Source organism: Fragaria vesca, linkage group LG4, assembly GCF_000184155.1.
Source record: "Fragaria vesca subsp. vesca linkage group LG4, FraVesHawaii_1.0, whole genome shotgun sequence".
Taxonomy (NCBI): domain Eukaryota; kingdom Viridiplantae; phylum Streptophyta; class Magnoliopsida; order Rosales; family Rosaceae; genus Fragaria; species Fragaria vesca.
Window position 1 is genome coordinate 3,750,305 of NC_020494.1, and position 17,190 is coordinate 3,767,494.

The following is a 17,190-nucleotide window of genomic DNA, read 5'->3' on the forward strand; positions in this document are numbered from 1 at the left end:
CCCTCCTCCGTTCTCCTTCCGCTACCAGTGTCTTCTTCGACCAACGTAGCCGAATTCGGCCACCCCAGAAGACTAGACCACCACCATTCTCCTCCTTTTCTTCTCTTCTCCCTGACTTTGTCCTTAAAAATCACGTGCAAGCATGTTTGATGCAGAGCGGTAGAGTAGGAGGAAGACTATCCTCGAAGAAATCTGGCGAGCATGACGGTGGTTCAAGTTTGGAAGGGTAGGTTTCTGCTTCTCTTCTCCTTACTTTCCTTTCTGGGTTGCTTATTCTTCAAATCGGAACCTAATCAAAATCCCTAATTCTGTTTTTCTGGGTTTCTCGAGTTCTTCCTCTAGTGACCTACATTTTTGGGTTTTGGTGGGTTTTTGGTGAGTCATGTGGATTTGTGGAGGAGTGTTTGTAACAGCTGTCTCGTTTTGGATTAAGGCAACATCATGGCATGTTGAGAAGTAGGGCTTGGATTGAGTTTCAGCAATCATAGAAGGTAATCTCGACTCTTTGAGCTGCTGTGTTCGATTGGAAATTCTTAATCTTGTTGATTGTTCTGTGTTGGGTGGTTGTGAATCGAGTATTTTGGTGTCAGGTGGTGTTGCATATGACAATTCGGCAAGGAGGAGCTACTCGGTTTGTGGACTAATGCAGATTGAAGGTGATTTTTCTGTGTTGGGTTACTGTGTTGTTGTGACGTAGTTGTGGAATAGGCAAATCGTTGTTTTGTTTGCTTGTATGTGGAGATCTAGGTGTTTTGGAGCGGACTAGAGGAATGGGCAAATTCTGGCAAGTCGCCGAAATCCAGCGAGCAATTTCGACAAGTCACCGGAATTCAATGAGGGACTCCAACGAAGGCAGTTTTTCGATAGGAGCTGATGAGGTAGTTTTCGAGGCTATTTCTTTCTAATTCAAGTCGTAGTTCCTAAATAGGAAAGTTTGAGTTATAATTGAAAAACGTACCAAGTTAGGAAAGTTTCTATTTTGGGTGCCCATAGTAATTTATTGGTCTTCCGAATTAATGGGTTCCGTGTGTCTTGAGCTAACGAAATTACACTAGTTTGATTAATAAAAATCGACGATTAACAAAACTATCTATTAAGCGTAAAAGTTGGGTGTCCTTAGTGATTCGTGAGTTATTAATTGACGCCTAAATGTTTAACGGTGAGTAAGACGTCTAGTGAAATGACTAGAATTATTAAGTCAAAGGTTAAATTGGAAAATGTTGAAACATCGTTAGTTGGCCAACCCTAAGTCAATTGGTCAAACTTAGTCAATCCTGGTCAACCTATGAAAACCTTGGTCAAGCAGGAAGGGTCGAGTCCACTATTCCTTGAGTCTGTCTTGATCGATCCTTTCTACAGTTTATTGTCAGACACGGAGTTGAGTTGAGGGTTTAGATATCTTAGAGGTAGAGCTCGAGGAGTGTTACGAGCATTTATAAGTTTAGGCTTATTACTGTGAGTGGACTTTTATTTTAAATTAAATGCATATAATGGATTATTTTGATGATCAGTTTATCCTTCTGCTGGAATATATTGTTTTTTCTGATAATTGATAATTTTCATTAATTTAGAGAGTTACCGAAAATTAGATTTTCAGTGGATTTATATATTTATATTTATAATGATAGTATGTATATAAATGCTAGCTAGTCATACGTGTCTTTCCGCCATAATGGTGTGACGTGAGCGTGGGACGCAAGCGTCGTAGCTCTATATGAATGTAGGAATTCATATAGGGGGTACTCAACACGTATATATACCCGTCTTTTCTGCCATAATGATGTAGCGATTAAACCCCACCATTATGGTGTGACGTGAGCGTGGGACGCAAGCATAGTAGCCTTGCATAAATTCTTAAATTCATAAGAATTCAAAGAAGGAGTATGACGTGTGTAAATACGTACTTATATACTAGAGCCTGAAAGACTTAATATCTTATAGTGTTGGAGACTAGTGGAGCTAGTCGCGTATTTCTTTATTTGTCCATTTTCTCTAGGACAAGAGCTTTACTTAGTGCATGCATCATGATTTTTCTAAAGGGATTAAAGTTGGGAAAGAATAAAGTTTTATTTAATTATACGATCCTTTTAAATTTTATTTTTGTCCACTCACTCTAACGTTTTTCAAATGTTTCTCCCCTATACCCTTCATTTTAAATGCCCAGCTTGCAGGTTAGCATAGTTGATGCCGAGCGTACATGGAGTTGAGACATAGTCCATAATATAGCTTCTGCTTATTTGAACTGTTTGGAGTCGAGACATAGTTGAGGTTGGGCGTACATGGAGTCGAGACATAGTCCATAATATAGTTACGTTTCCTTTCTTCCCTATTAGAGAGTTGCTCTAAACCTATGAACTGTTTGGTTATGGGATTTTTTTTTTAGATTTGTAAATAGCTTGGGAGGTGTTGTGAATTTGGGGAGCACGAAGACTCTAGAAGTATAAGGTTGGAGTTTGATTTTTAGAAGTGTTTGCAGGTGTTTCTAGAAAAAGTTGTTAATTTTCAAAGGAGGTTATGCCGAATTTTCGATAGCATCTCTTTTGTAGGTGGTCCCCACAAGGTTTACTTCGGATCTCATGGTGAAATTCGGGATGGGTCCTAACATTGTCAATCCCATGGCGATTGCGTATAGCTTGGGGAAATTGTATGCATACTGCTCGCTAAATGAATGTTCACTTCTCACATATATTCAGAGAGGTAAACTCGGTTGCAGATAAGCTAACTAATTATGGTGCAAATACATAGGGTTCTATTTGGTGGGATTCTTCACCGTCTTTCCTACACTTGCCTTTTGGTCATGACTTCTCAGGTCAGTCAACCTACAGGTTTCTTAGTTCTAAAATCTCTTATTTGGAGGTCATTTTTGTATAAAAAAAAAAAAAAAAAACATATATTGAGATAGTCTTTTTCTTTTCGGGGAAGGCTAGGGTGAGTTGATGCATACTATGCATCAACTATTTTAAAATAATACATAAAAATGAACAACCTATTGTATAGGTAAACAAGTCATCTAATAATATTATGACATGTGTAAAAAATTACAATTTTAAGGACCTTTTAATTATGTTATACGTGAATTATTCAAAAACTTGTAATGAGGGTCATAAACGTTGTAATTACTTGGTTTACCACTGTAATTACCACTAAATATGTTAAATGTGGTATTTGTAGTAAAAATATCATGAATGGTGTAATTTACTTAAAAAATGATCATAATTACATAAAAAATAACTATTTTATAAGATTAACGATTTCAGATAATTTAGGTCTGATTATTAATATTTACAATATTCGTTGTCACTAAAGATAAAATTATCGTTATTTTCGTAAAAAAGATCGTATTCTAAGTAATATCAAGAATACAACTATATTTACCAGTTATACCTTAGTTGTTGTAATTTATAGTAAAACACGTTGTATTATAAGTAATTATCTCAATCACAACAAAATTTACATACAGTAAGGTATTAATTACTAGATAAAGGACTTTATCACACAAATAACTTATTTCTCATATGTACATCAGTTTTACCACTATTACGACAGTTTGTTGTTAGATTGGTAAAATAATTATGAAACTTGTAATTGAAAAAATTACTATAAATACAAGCTTAATTACTACTTTTCAACAATTCGTCGACTTATGAATCAAATGGTTCTCATACGAAGCACTACCATGAAATCGACATTAATTACTACTTTCACCTCAATTGTGGATAAACGATGTAAAAACGTTGTCACATAACTTAAAACTTCTTAAAGGACATGATTTACAATATAAACATCCTCATTATATCATAAGGGTTTCAACGACAATTTACTCATATTAATAACATTTTACTTGTATAACAACACATCTGTTATTTTATTGGTATACATATTTGTCTAACTTGTAAGATGAAATTTGACTGACTTTGTCCTTCTTTTTTTCTTTCTTTAAAGAAAATAAATTTGGCTTGCCATCCCCGATGCCTTCTCTCTTTACAACTCATCTTCCCCAATTCTATCTAAGGAAAAAACTCATCTCCCCAGTTTTCTTCACTTATCCTCTGCAAATTCAACCTCTAAAGCTTCAATTTTCTCCTCCCCAAAGGACTCTAGCCGCACGTCTCTCTCCAATCCCCAGCTTCGAATCTTGAGGTGAAACTAACCCACCCCGCCACCAAAAACCTCATTACCTGAGCGCAACTCATCATCTCCACCAACGTCGTCGCCACGATTGTCCTCAGCAAATTTGCATCCACCCGCACACTTTCCGATGCCGACTTCAACCACTAGAATTACCAAAGTGCTTTCTCTCCTTTACAATCTCGGTCAAAGTCTAACACATCGCCCTTTATCAGCGAATCTCGGTCAAAGTCTGACACATCGCCCTTTATCAGCGTCGCCGGTGCAGACGATAAGTTTCGCCGCCAACGATATGTGCCTTTCCGCTCTCACCCACCGACGAAGGTTACCGGGTTGGTTATTGATTTCTTTTTCCTCTTCTGATTGTTTGGGTTTCTTGATTTTAGGGGTTTAAGGTTTTTTTTGTGTTCTTATATTGATAAATGGATATTGCAAACATAAAAGGAATGATCAGGAACATCAAAGTTGATAAAAATCTAAAAACTAGTGTTCATTTGTTGATGTCACAGATGTGGGGTTGTTATCTCTCGCCAACATCAACCGCCTTTAGAACATGCATGACTATTTTGCACTTGACATGATTGAGTCCAAATGGCCTTGTTGCTGCCCTATTGGCATACTGAAAGTGATTGGAAAGTAGAAATAACACATACTGAAAGTACCAAAGCCAAATTACCTAGTATCGATAATTGTGGGAAAAAAATTGTCATCTCTAAAACTAGCTCAAAGATAGTCAAACTAAATAAAAAACTTCCTTTCAGATCAAAGAAACTTAAAATGCTTCAATCTGGTCTGGAAAATGCTTCAATCTGGTCTGGTTTGGAAAATGCTTCAATTTGAGCGAGGAGGTTGACCACGACCCCTTTTGGCATGTACTTGGGTTTTGGCGGCTCCTTGCGTTTCTTGGTGATTTTAGATGAATCATTCATGATTGGAACACAGTACTATGCTTTCTCGGTTGGCTTCAGTGTATTCCATTTAGATGCAACGATTCTTTTAACTGCAATACACCATGAACAATACTTATTTGCACCAAATTAAAAATAACTTAAAAAACACAATACATTGAAAAAACATGTAATTACCTCCTTATCTCTCTTGATCGACTTTGAGACCTTGAGCTTCTAACTCCTCCACTTGGACTTTTCTAAATCAAATATGCAGAAGATCAACTATGTTAGCTGATATGAGTAGTATGGTATTAACAAACGAAACATATATAGTTAATATATACAATCTTAGATAAACATATTAACGGAAATTGGAATCATCAAATATACTTACAGTGATTAAATGAATTTTGCCCCACTTTAACTTTATTTTCCTTATTTTCTGTTTCGCAACTGCTTTTCGGTTCTCTCGGTTGTTCCATCTTATGCAAACGTATAATCAAAACAATAATTGGAATTCAGAGTGAGGCCACTGGTGTCAAGAACCCTCTTAGGCAGATGCATAAATAAAGCCTCTAATACTATACAGGGAATAGATCGGGTGTGTCCTAGTAACAAACTTAATAAACCTCTTAGATGTACGACCCTAATTGATCAAACTCTAGTTATAAACTTCCAGAATCAAAACCCTAAACTTGCAGAACCTAATTTTTAAAACCCTAAACTTGCATAACCTAATCTCGAAATCCTAGAAATCCTATTTCACCAAACCAAATAAATCATCACAATACCACAATCTGATCACTTACTGCTTGCAGACTTTATGAAAGAGATTTGAATTTCTTATTCTTCTTTCGCGGTTATCAAACGGATGCTACTTGATTGCACTTGAAAAGCTTCTGATCAGACTACTTGGTTTGTGGGTTCAAATTTTGCACGCATGAAGTACGAGCCATTTTTCTCCTTCCATAGAGGAACAAAACGGAACGAACTTCTTCATCAATCTGTTTCTAATAAGCTAGGGTTTTCTAAATTTTTTTTTGTTTTTTATTATATTTTTCATATATAAGTTATAAAATTACATGCTACCTAGTAAACAAGTTACCAATATTGAATAATCTTAGCCATTAGATATATTCAAAATTTTATTAGATCCAACGGTCAAGAATATTCAAAAGAGTTGATGCATGCTATGCATCAACTCACCCTAGAATTTTCCTTTCTTTTCGATATAGGCTACTGTCAGTGTTGTCCTCTTTCATTTTTATATCAATAAATTTTCGGGTAAGAGCGATGAGTTAGCTTTTAACCCGCTTATATATTAAAAAAAAAAATAAAAAAAAACTAATGTCACTTCTCCAAAATAGGTTGAACTCGAAGAAATTAGAACTGCTCTTCAGTGGATAAAGAATTTGGGATATCAAGATTGTGAAATTCAAACTGATTGTCAGCTTGATGTGCATGATATTTGTGCTTCAGATTACTTGCAAATGGAGTATGAAAACATTCTAGCTGATATTCATGATAGTCTTAAGAAATTGCAGAATGTCAAGGTCACCTTTGCACCTAGAACTACAAATTGTGTAGCACATACAATAGCTAGTTTTGCTTTTGAACAAACAGACCAGCATGAATGTGGCTCGATTCCATTCCCATCATGTTTAGAGATGTTTATGATTGTCACGATTTATGATCATATCAATAAATTATCTAAGGCTGCTGCTCCTATATCATTCAAAAAAAAATTATATATACACATGTTATCGAACCGATATTTTTTTTGTCATTAATTAACCCTCATTCTTCAATAAATAACACAAGTACGTACTATAGAATAATATAAAATAAATTTAGATAAAAAGAAAACAAATTTTCCTCAAACAAAAAATGGGTCTTCTATAGCAATCGGATCCTCTTTTGCAGAAAAGTACATATTAATCTATTATTGCCGAATAAAGAAAGAGATATGAAATCTACATATTTTTTTCTTTTTTTAGTTTAACACATTTATAAAATGACAAAATTTAAGTCACTAAAACACAAAATAAAAAAACTAAAAATAGTGTATAGATTTCAATTTGGGGTGCATGGATTTTAAAACCCTAAAGAAATCTTGATCGTTCATTCTAAATCAACGGCTCAGATCTTTTAAACTAACTTGAAAGCTGTTTCTCATCCATTCCAATCTCATTCTCACTCGTCTTCCTTCTCTCACGCACCCAGAAACCGTCCGGCGTGCTCCTCTTTCCGCTTCAGGTGTCAGGCGCCATCGTCGTTGGCCTCAGCCCGCCGTAACTCTCTCAACTTCATACTTGAGTTCCTCTCCGCCTTTAGGTACTCTCAAACTCTCTCTTATCTTTCTCTCTTCCACTGTATACAAGATTACGTAATCTTTGGCTTTTCACAATTGTTTCGACGATCAATGGAAGTTGTTCAGTACTGAAATCTATGAAAGATTAGAGCTGGTAAATATAGAAAATGGAAACTAGGTTATGTTGTCAAAGTACCAATTTGAATTTTGGATCATAAGAGTTCATTTTTGTTGTTCATATACTTTTGGTTTTTCATTCAAGTGGTTATTGTCATGGTTACTATCTATTTAAAGCGGAAAATAATAAATCAGTCTGTATATTCCTTCTCTCTTCCTCTGTTTGGTTTCGATTGCTTTGGGCTTTTAGATTTTTGTTCTTGTATTATTTCTTGAATTTGATATCCTAAGAATGTGCTTATATTTGTCAATTGATAAAGGGATCTGATCCTTGTGCAAGTCACAATGTTATTGGGAATCTGCCAATTTCGTTCTTCCTTACTTGTGTTATGGGCCTGTATGTAGTCTTTGTGGTTTGACCGGCTCTGATATATAGTGCTTTACTGTCTTCGCATTGCAGAACACATCTAGAGTTGTATTGTTGCTTATAAATTCCAGTTTTCTGAGTTAAGAAGGAATAACCATAGTCTACTCTTTTGAAATATCAGTATGCAATTACATAGGGGACTTGGCTACTTGATGTAAAATGTATCTATTCTGTATCTATTCTTTTTGGCTATCTATCTTCATTTGAACGTATATCAATTTTGTGTATCAAAGATTATAAGTCATCAGAATTTTTGTGATGAACCTCTTCTACACTTCAGTACAAAATAAATCTTGCACTTCTTCTTGTCAGTAATTCAGGTTGGATACGAATATAATATCCTACTATTTCTCTTGTGATTTTTCGCAGGGTGTCATTTTGGCAGTAGTTGCATAGACATTTACACAGTACTCGATCCTTTTATTGGTTGCATTCTTTTTTCTGGCATGTTCTTTATTTTTCCTTCTAACTGTTTATTTGTGCTCTGGAATTCGGTTTATGATGTCAATCTGTTTAATAATGCTCTCTGTAATTTGGTTTATGATTCCTTTGTAGCTAACACCCTTTTTTAGTGCAGTGTTTCATTATCTCCAAAGATGGCTGTCATTGACGATGGTTTGAAGAAGCTCGAGTACCTTTCCTTGGTTTCTAAAGTCTGTTCAGAGCTGGAAACACATCTAGGCTTTGGGGATAAAGTTTTAGCTGAGTTCATAACTGAGATGGGACGAAACTGTGGGAGTGTGGATGAATTTGATGCCAAATTAAAGGAAAATGGTGCTGAGATGCCTGATTATTTTGTCCGCACACTCCTCACTATCATTCACGCAATTCTTCCTCCAAAGCCAAAGTCTGAGGATGACTCGATGATAGAGAGTAATACTGAAGGTAAGAAGACCAAGTTCAAGGCTTTGTCTATTGCTGATAACAGGGATAGGATAAATGATCTCCAGAAGGAAATTGAGATGGAGACCAAAGAAAAGAAAAAAGACCGAGAAGAGTGGGGTGATGAGCTTGAAGAAGATAGGCGTAGAGGTAGAGGTAGAGATAGAGACAGATATGGGGAAAGAGAACGAGACAGAGATAGGGATAGCGATAGAAGAGAGAGGGGCAGGGATATGTATGACAGAGGTGAGAGGCGTAGGGATACTCATCATGATTATGATAAGGGAAGTCATACCGACCGATCCAATAAGCCCAGGAGGGATGGGTATGAAGAGGATGTAGATGGTAGACAAGGTAGTGGTAACAGAAGAGGAGGTGGGGATCAGCGGAGTGGTCACAATTCTGATGAGCCCGAATTGTATCAGGTTTATAAGGGTAGGGTATCAAAAGTCATGGACACGGGTTGCTTTGTTCAGTTTAGTGACTTTAGGGGAAAGGAGGGTTTGGTTCATGTTTCACAAATGGCAACTCGGCGTATTGGTAACGCTAAAGATGTGGTGAAGAGGGATCAAGAGGTCTATGTTAAGGTGATTTCGGTTTCTGGTCAGAAATTGAGCCTTTCAATGAGGGATGTTGATCAGCATACCGGAAAGGATTTGCTTCCATTGAAGAAGAGCTCAGAGGATGATGCTCTTAGGACGAACCCTGCGGTATCAAAGGATGAAAGGCCTGTGACAAGGACTGGTCTTTCTGGGATTAGAATTGTGGAAGAGAACACTGGTGTCTCTTCTCGTCGGCCATTAAAGAGAATGAGCTCGCCGGAGAAGTGGGAAGCCAAACAGTTGATTGCCTCAGGTGTTTTGGGTGTTACAGAATATCCAATGTATGATGAGGAAACAGAGGGGATGCTTTATGAAGAAGAGGGCGCTGAGGAAGAACTTGAGATTGAGCTTAATGAAGACGAGCCAGCCTTTTTGCAAGGGCAAAGCAGGTATTCTGTAGATATGTCACCTGTGAAAATCTTTAAGAATCCAGAGGGGTCCTTAAGCCGTGCTGCGGCACTCCAATCTGCACTTATTAAAGAGCGCAGAGAAGTGCGTGAGCAGCAGCAAAGAACCATGTTGGATTCAATCCCAAAGGATCTGAATCGTCCTTGGGAAGATCCAATGCCAGAGACTGGTGAGAGGCATCTTGCGCAGGAGCTTAGAGGTGTTGGTTTGTCAGCCTATGACATGCCTGAGTGGAAGAAGGATGCTTTTGGGAAGACTGTCAGTTTTGGGCAGAGATCAAAGCTCTCACTTCAGGAACAGAGGCAGAGCTTACCCATCTACAAGCTCAAGAAAGAATTGGTTCAGGCAGTGCATGATAATCAAGTTCTTGTTGTCATTGGTGAGACTGGTTCGGGAAAGACAACCCAGGTAACACAATATCTTGCAGAAGCAGGTTACACGACAATGGGTAAGATCGGGTGTACACAACCACGTAGGGTGGCTGCAACATCTGTAGCCAAGAGAGTGGCTGAAGAATTTGGTTGTCGTTTGGGGGAGGAAGTTGGCTATGCTATTCGTTTTGAGGATTGCACTGGCCCTGAAACCGTCATCAAGTACATGACTGATGGTATGCTTCTTAGGGAGATTTTGATTGATGAGAATCTCTCTCAGTATTCTGTGGTCATGCTTGATGAAGCTCATGAGAGGACAATCCATACAGATGTTCTGTTTGGATTATTGAAGAAACTTATCAAGCGGAGACCAGACCTACGTTTGATCGTCACATCTGCTACCTTAGATGCTGAGAAGTTTTCAGGTTATTTCTTCGACTGTAACATCTTCACTATACCGGGTAGAACTTTCCCTGTAGAGATACTCTACACAAAGCAGCCAGAAAGTGATTATCTTGATGCCTCTCTAATCACTGTTCTACAGATTCACTTGACGGAACCAGAAGGGGACATCCTTCTCTTCTTGACAGGACAGGAAGAAATTGATTTCTCATGCCAGTCACTTTTTGAGAGGATGAAAGGTCTAGGTAAAAATGTGCCTGAGTTAATTATCTTACCAGTTTATAGTGCCCTTCCTAGTGAAATGCAGTCCAGGATATTTGATCCAGCTCCACCTGGGAAGAGGAAAGTAGTTGTGGCTACTAATATTGCCGAGGCATCACTAACCATCGATGGGATATTTTATGTAATTGATCCTGGATTTGCAAAGCAAAATGTTTATAACCCAAAGCAGGGGCTGGATTCACTGGTCATAACCCCAATTTCACAAGCATCAGCCAAGCAAAGGGCTGGGCGTGCTGGGCGTACTGGGCCTGGGAAATGTTACCGCCTCTACACTGAGAGTGCATACCGCAATGAGATGTCCCCCACTTCAGTTCCAGAAATTCAGAGGATAAATCTTGGGTTAACTACGCTTACCATGAAAGCAATGGGGATCAATGATCTGCTTTCTTTTGATTTTATGGATCCTCCATCACCCCAAGCACTTATTTCTGCTATGGAACAACTGTACAGTTTAGGAGCACTCGATGAGGAGGGGCTTCTCACCAAACTGGGTAGGAAAATGGCTGAGTTTCCTATTGATCCGCCACTATCTAAGATGCTACTGGCCAGTGTGGACCTTGGATGCAGTGATGAGATCTTGACCATGATTGCCATGATTCAAACAGGCAATATATTTTATAGGCCTAGGGAGAAACAAGCCCAGGCTGATCAGAAGAGAGCCAAATTTTTCCAGCCAGAGGGAGACCATCTGACTTTACTTGCAGTGTATAAGGCTTGGAAAGCTAAGAACTTTTCCGGGCCATGGTGTTTTGAGAACTTCGTTCAGTCTCGGTCCCTTAGGAGAGCTCAGGATGTCAGAAAACAGCTTCTAAGCATCATGGATAAGTATGTTCTTTCTTTCTTGATTCACATTTGCTTGAATGGTTTTTAAAATTGTAATTTTGCATCCTTGGTACATTGCATGATTAAGAAAAATCAACCTAGCATGCTTTTCTACCTTGTACTTTTGGTAATGCTGAATGTTCTTGCCTACTTTGTGTATTGGAATCTAGATATTTAGTACTGAACAGTAAATAGGTCATTCTGAATATCATGGTTCAGATGTTTTAGAATCAATTTATCATAGGACTACAGAATACATGGTGTTATATTCAGAAACTTGCTCACAGCCTATTTCAGAGGAATAAGTGTGCACCCGATAAAATAAATGTGCATTATTGGTATTTTAAACGATTATTAAATGGGAAAGGAGAGAAGACATGCTTCATCACTTATTTGTTTGACAAATATAACACTCTGATTCAATCAGTGCTTCTGTGGCAATTAAATTTACCATAAGTTTCTTACATTCATAATCTATGCTTTACCTTGCTGTTTTGTACCCCATTATCTCATATTTAGAAGTAATTACTGGTCAATAAAAGTCAGTAATCTCAGTTGATGACTAAACTGTGTTCTGACTATTGGTTCTGAGTTTCAGGTATAAGCTGGATGTTGTGAGTGCTGGAAAGAATTTTACACAGATCAGGAAGGCAATTACAGCAGGATTTTTCTTCCATGGTGCTAGAAAGGACCCTCAGGAGGGGTATAGAACCTTAGTGGAGAACCAGCCAGTTTATATCCATCCAAGCAGTGCGCTTTTTCAGAGACAGCCAGATTGGATCATCTACCATGAGTTGGTTATGACTACGAAGGAGTATATGCGTGAGGTAACAGTTGTTGATCCCAAATGGCTTGTGGAACTAGCACCCAGGTTCTTCAAAGTGGCAGACCCTACTAAGATGAGTAAGCGTAAGCGTCAAGAGCGTGTTGAACCGCTATATGACAGATACCATGAACCGAACTCTTGGCGTCTTAGTAAACGACGTGCATGATATGTGTTGTTTTCAAGCATACAGGGTGAACTTGTTTTGATTTTGCTTTTAATGCAAGTGTAAATGAACTGTAAGATAACTTCGTCAAAATCTTATCCATTTTGGGGTCGAAGAAGATATCGCAGCTTTAGCAGTCTCCATCTGGCTCTCCATGTGGAATCACATCGCAGTATTGGATCGTGTGTTCGGAGTCCTAAATGCCAAAATGGAACCCCCTCTGCACATCCGGGTCAGAAGAATGAGAAACAAAGGGCCATCCATCTCTCTTTAAAGAAGCAGAAATTCAATTCCAAAAGGTTCCAGTGTTGTTTCTTTCTTCAGAACTGCTTCTGTTCCCAACTCATGGAAGTCTTCCAAAACCTTTTGCACCATATCAGATTGGAGATTGAACAAGGTCTGTCTACTTACATTATAAAAAAAGATTTTATCCTTTTTCTTCTTATTTTACATATACCTCATCTTTTTTGGAGGTTTTATCGTGTATGTGGTACTATTCTTGACTTTGGTATATCTTTCATTCTTCTGCTTCTCAATTAAAGTATCTGAGAATACACTTTTTTTATGGTTGCAACTGTGTTTGATGGTAGCTTTGTTGGACTGTTGACATCCTACAGTCCCAAGTCCAGGTTTATTGTTGTTTCAATTTCCTGAAGAGGGTAGTAAGGGGAACCAGGGAATTTGATTAGACGGATTTGAGTTTTTTAAGCTCTTTTGTTGAGGAGATTTCATGTATCATCTGTCTTTTGTCAGTCCTCTTATCATAATTGCTTTTCAAGTGTTGCGCTGAGCTAATTTAGGGTCTTTTGGGACCTAACTGTACCTGTAGCTATAATGTTTATGGAAAATGGTCGGCTGGTTATTTTGTAATCAGTATATACTTCATAGTGCTTTGTTATGCTTACAGCAAAGAATGGAGTACTTAATTGTTTTAGGTTCCATAAGTACTGAGATGCTTAGTGCTTGTTAAGTTAATAGAGACATTATTAGTCAGTAGCTTATTAGATACTGTATCGTTGGTTCACATGGTAGAGGTGAAACAGTGGTTGAATCGTTCTGGCTGATACCATTGTTTTCTTATGTTTGGGGGTGGATAATCATGATGACTCAATTCACAGTTTCTTTGAATGGTTTTTATTTTATTTGACATATGCATTAAACTTCTGCTATGTTTGAACTTTGAACGATTGTGATATAGTGTTTTGGTTTGTATATTACCTCAAAACACTGAAAACAGACCTATGTTTTTCTTCAGGTCCCTATTTTTGCCAAAAAAAAAAAAAGACAAAAAAAGAACTGCATTTTTGAGATTGTCAGGAAGGTCCAGCCAGCTACTTTAATGGTGTATTCTTCTCGTTGGTGTGAGCTGTGACCGTGTGAGGCTTTGAGCTTTGACTAGTTTCTCTTTGCTCTGTTGAGGTTCTAATTTTCTGGTGTCTTTTCCCCTCTTATGTCTGATGGATCTTGGTTGTGAGAATAGTGGATCAAAATCGATCCGACAAGAATCAGAAATCGTCAAAGTTTCGAACCCTTCGTGTTGTTGGGTGGTGGAGGGAAAGAACCAGCGTTGGAGGCCATATTTGAATCACTGAGCACAGGCTTCTTGGTTTTGGGAGCTGAAGCATTTGGTTTGAGAATTGAGGTCTGTAATGCAGCTTTTATTTATTTATCAGTTAGTCAAGTCTTTTCCCAAAAAAGTTATTTTGTTTATCCATTTTCGTCAGTCAAGTTACATTGCTTTCATTCCTTTCAAGAAGAAAATCTCCCAGCACCTTGAGATCGATCCTTTTACTTCAACATCCTCATCACTTTGAAATCCCGCTGTACCTTCATCTCCCTTGCCCAACACTGCCTTGTTAGTGTCTTGTAGTACTTAATTTCCAAGCAAAACCCAACACACTGTACTGTGTTGGCCTCTACGTTTTCTGCTTCATTTCATCTTGCACTCGTCTGAAGATATGTATCAAATTGGAAATTGTTAGCCATCTAATATAATGATCGTATATAGTGACTGGCTAATTGTACTGTTTTAAGTCGCAACCTTATGTTTTGTCAACTTCCTTGATGATGGATGCATACTCGAGATCTTTTCTGCAATTGATTTTTTGCACAAATATTTACATAGAAAAAGTAATAAGCTATGGGATTTAGTTAGATCTTGAGAGTCTGGCATGAGAGAAAAGAGAGCAAAGGTGATCCAAGGATGACTTGTCTGAACTCTGAAGATTATATCCCAAGCAAAGCGCGATGAGGGCATAATATCAGGCAAGTTATCCTTGGCTCATTTCTACTCTTTGTCTCTTCATGCAAGACTCTTTTCGGACATAGCGAATCAGGTTGAACTGATATCCTTGTATGTATACCAGTTCCTTACAATACTATACTAACTGCACGGCTTTCTTAACCTAGCTATTTATAGAGTACTAAGAGGTTGTGGGATTATTTAGTCCTTGAGAATCTGGCATGAGAGAAAAGAGAGCAATGGTGAACCAAGGACGACTTGTCTGAACATTTTATCCCCAAGCAATGTGTATCAGGCAAGTCATCCTTGGCTCATTTCTACTCTATGCCTCTTCATGCAAGACTCTCTGGACATGGCCAAGAAGATCCAACTGATCTTCATGTTTGCCAGTTCCTTACATTATACTAATTACAGAGCCTTGTTAACCTATTTATAGAATACCAAAAGGTTCTTATATTCCATTCATATATATAGACCACTTTTATGGGCACCCTTACCACCCCCGTCCACAGCAGCTAGGCTTTCCCATTTTTTATTCATTCTGAAAACGAAGGAATGGCGCTGACTTTGTACAGAGAGGTTGGGAATCTGTTCGTTTAAGAAAGCTGATCTCAGAGCGAGACACAAGTCCCATAAGTTTCTCTGATTGATTAGGGCATCCAAGGTAAGTTTTTTCTTGTGCTTTCTTCGAGTTTTTGCTTTTCTAAACTAAAGCTAAAATGGATAGATCGTTTGACTCTATCACCAACGATATGATGCCAATATTCTTCAATTATGACTCAGCATGTCAACCATTTCCAAGTCGATTGATCTTAGCTGATTTTCAGTACAGTTCTAGAGTGACCAAGCTAGTGAGATATATGTGAAGGGCGATACGCATGGATCAGACAAATATCACATTGGCTTTATTGTTAGAAAATGCATTCAAATTTTAAAGTGCAATTTGGATAGCATGGCAGTAACACTTGCTAATGTGCCAGTGTAGGTCTGATTTACAAAGAACATGCATATATGAACCGAAGTGAAATTCCCTCATCGAAAAAAACGAAGTAAATTCACACTCGATTACATTGTGCAGTAACTAAAATTTTGTTTTTAATTACTTAAAATCGTCTTTCTATAAAAATTCAAGCGAAAATAGAAAGGTGTATGATATCTGCAAACAATGCTTTGATATCTGCAAATAAAATCATTGTTTGTATATAAAGAAGGTGAGGAATTGTTTTAAGAATCATCGAGCTGGTAGGATCGAACGTACTTTATGAAGTCATTATGATCTTGTTGTCGTTGTTGATATGTTGAAGATCGACGATGACCCATATGTACAAAGCCATGCTCATAAATTTGATCAATCTCTCTAGCTAGCTACTCGATCAGATTCTATATTCTTCAATTATGAAAAGCCCATACAACATGCATGTCAACCCACCATATTCCAAATCATCTGAGATTTGGACGACCATACATAAGAACATATCACATAGCTGACCAGATCGTGAATATTATTCGAAAATTCTTTAATTTTTGGGTTAAAATTCATGTATGGCCCTCACATGTTCATGTCTCAAACCGGGTCCAAAATATGTGCATTTCTCCTCATTAGTTACTTTTATTCATTTTTCTTGGGCGCCTATATAAAGGGTTCTCATCCCCACACTAATATTTGCAAGTCAAGAAACAATGAGAACTAATGAGATATATATGTATATCGATACGGAATGAGTTCCCTAAAGCATTGCATGGGAAAGAAGAGAGTACAATCAAGCCAAGGATGAATTGCCGGCGCGGCGTCATATACATATATAGGCCTTCAAACGCCGTATGTTATATGTTTGTCGGCGGTCGGCAATCCATTCTTGGCCATGTTGGTCTCTTTTTGTTTCATGCAATGCCATGAGGAATGATAAATACACTATTTGACAATTAACGTGATTATTCTACTCCAAAGGGTCCTATGAGAAATAGTGAAAACTGAGATATGTATTGATAAGCAATGATTTTCCTAAAGCATTGCCTGGGAAAGAAGAGAGGATAATGAAGCCAAGGATGAATTGCCGGCATCACATATACAGGCCTTCAAACGCAGCATGTTGTATATTTGTCGTGGCCGGCAATCCATTCTTGGCCATGTTGGCCTCTTTTCGTTTCATGCAATGCCATGAAATATATGACATTGGAAATTCGTGTGACAATCAGTTGTGCATGAACGCTCCATTGGTCTTATGATTACGAAGGTTCATAATCAAAGAGATCGACTATGATATAGATCGGACTACGATATGCATTATGCATATACAGCTCTCTCTCTCTCTCTCTC

General features: G+C 37.8%; 1 protein-coding gene across 1 annotated transcript; it reads left to right on the forward strand.

Moving 5' to 3' along the window:
* The first annotated feature begins 7,213 nt into the window (after positions 1-7,213).
* On the forward strand, positions 7,214-13,852 carry LOC101314555 (probable pre-mRNA-splicing factor ATP-dependent RNA helicase-like). Its single transcript, XM_004296428.1, has 3 exons — positions 7,214-7,352; positions 8,451-11,645; positions 12,241-13,852. Exons 2-3 carry the CDS (start codon positions 8,470-8,472, stop codon positions 12,632-12,634), a joined length of 3,570 nt encoding a protein of 1,189 aa, XP_004296476.1. The 5' UTR covers positions 7,214-7,352; positions 8,451-8,469; the 3' UTR covers positions 12,635-13,852.
* Positions 13,853-17,190: the final 3,338 nt, after the last annotated feature.

Excerpts from the sequence above, each read along its gene's own strand:
- LOC101314555 (XM_004296428.1), top strand. The coding sequence starts at position 8,470 with ATGGCTGTCATTGACGATGGTTTGAAGAAGCTCGAGTACCTTTCCTTG. Across the intron at positions 11,646-12,240 it reads CTTCTAAGCATCATGGATAA|GTATAAGCTGGATGTTGTGA; the intron begins GTATGTTCTTTC and ends TCTGAGTTTCAG.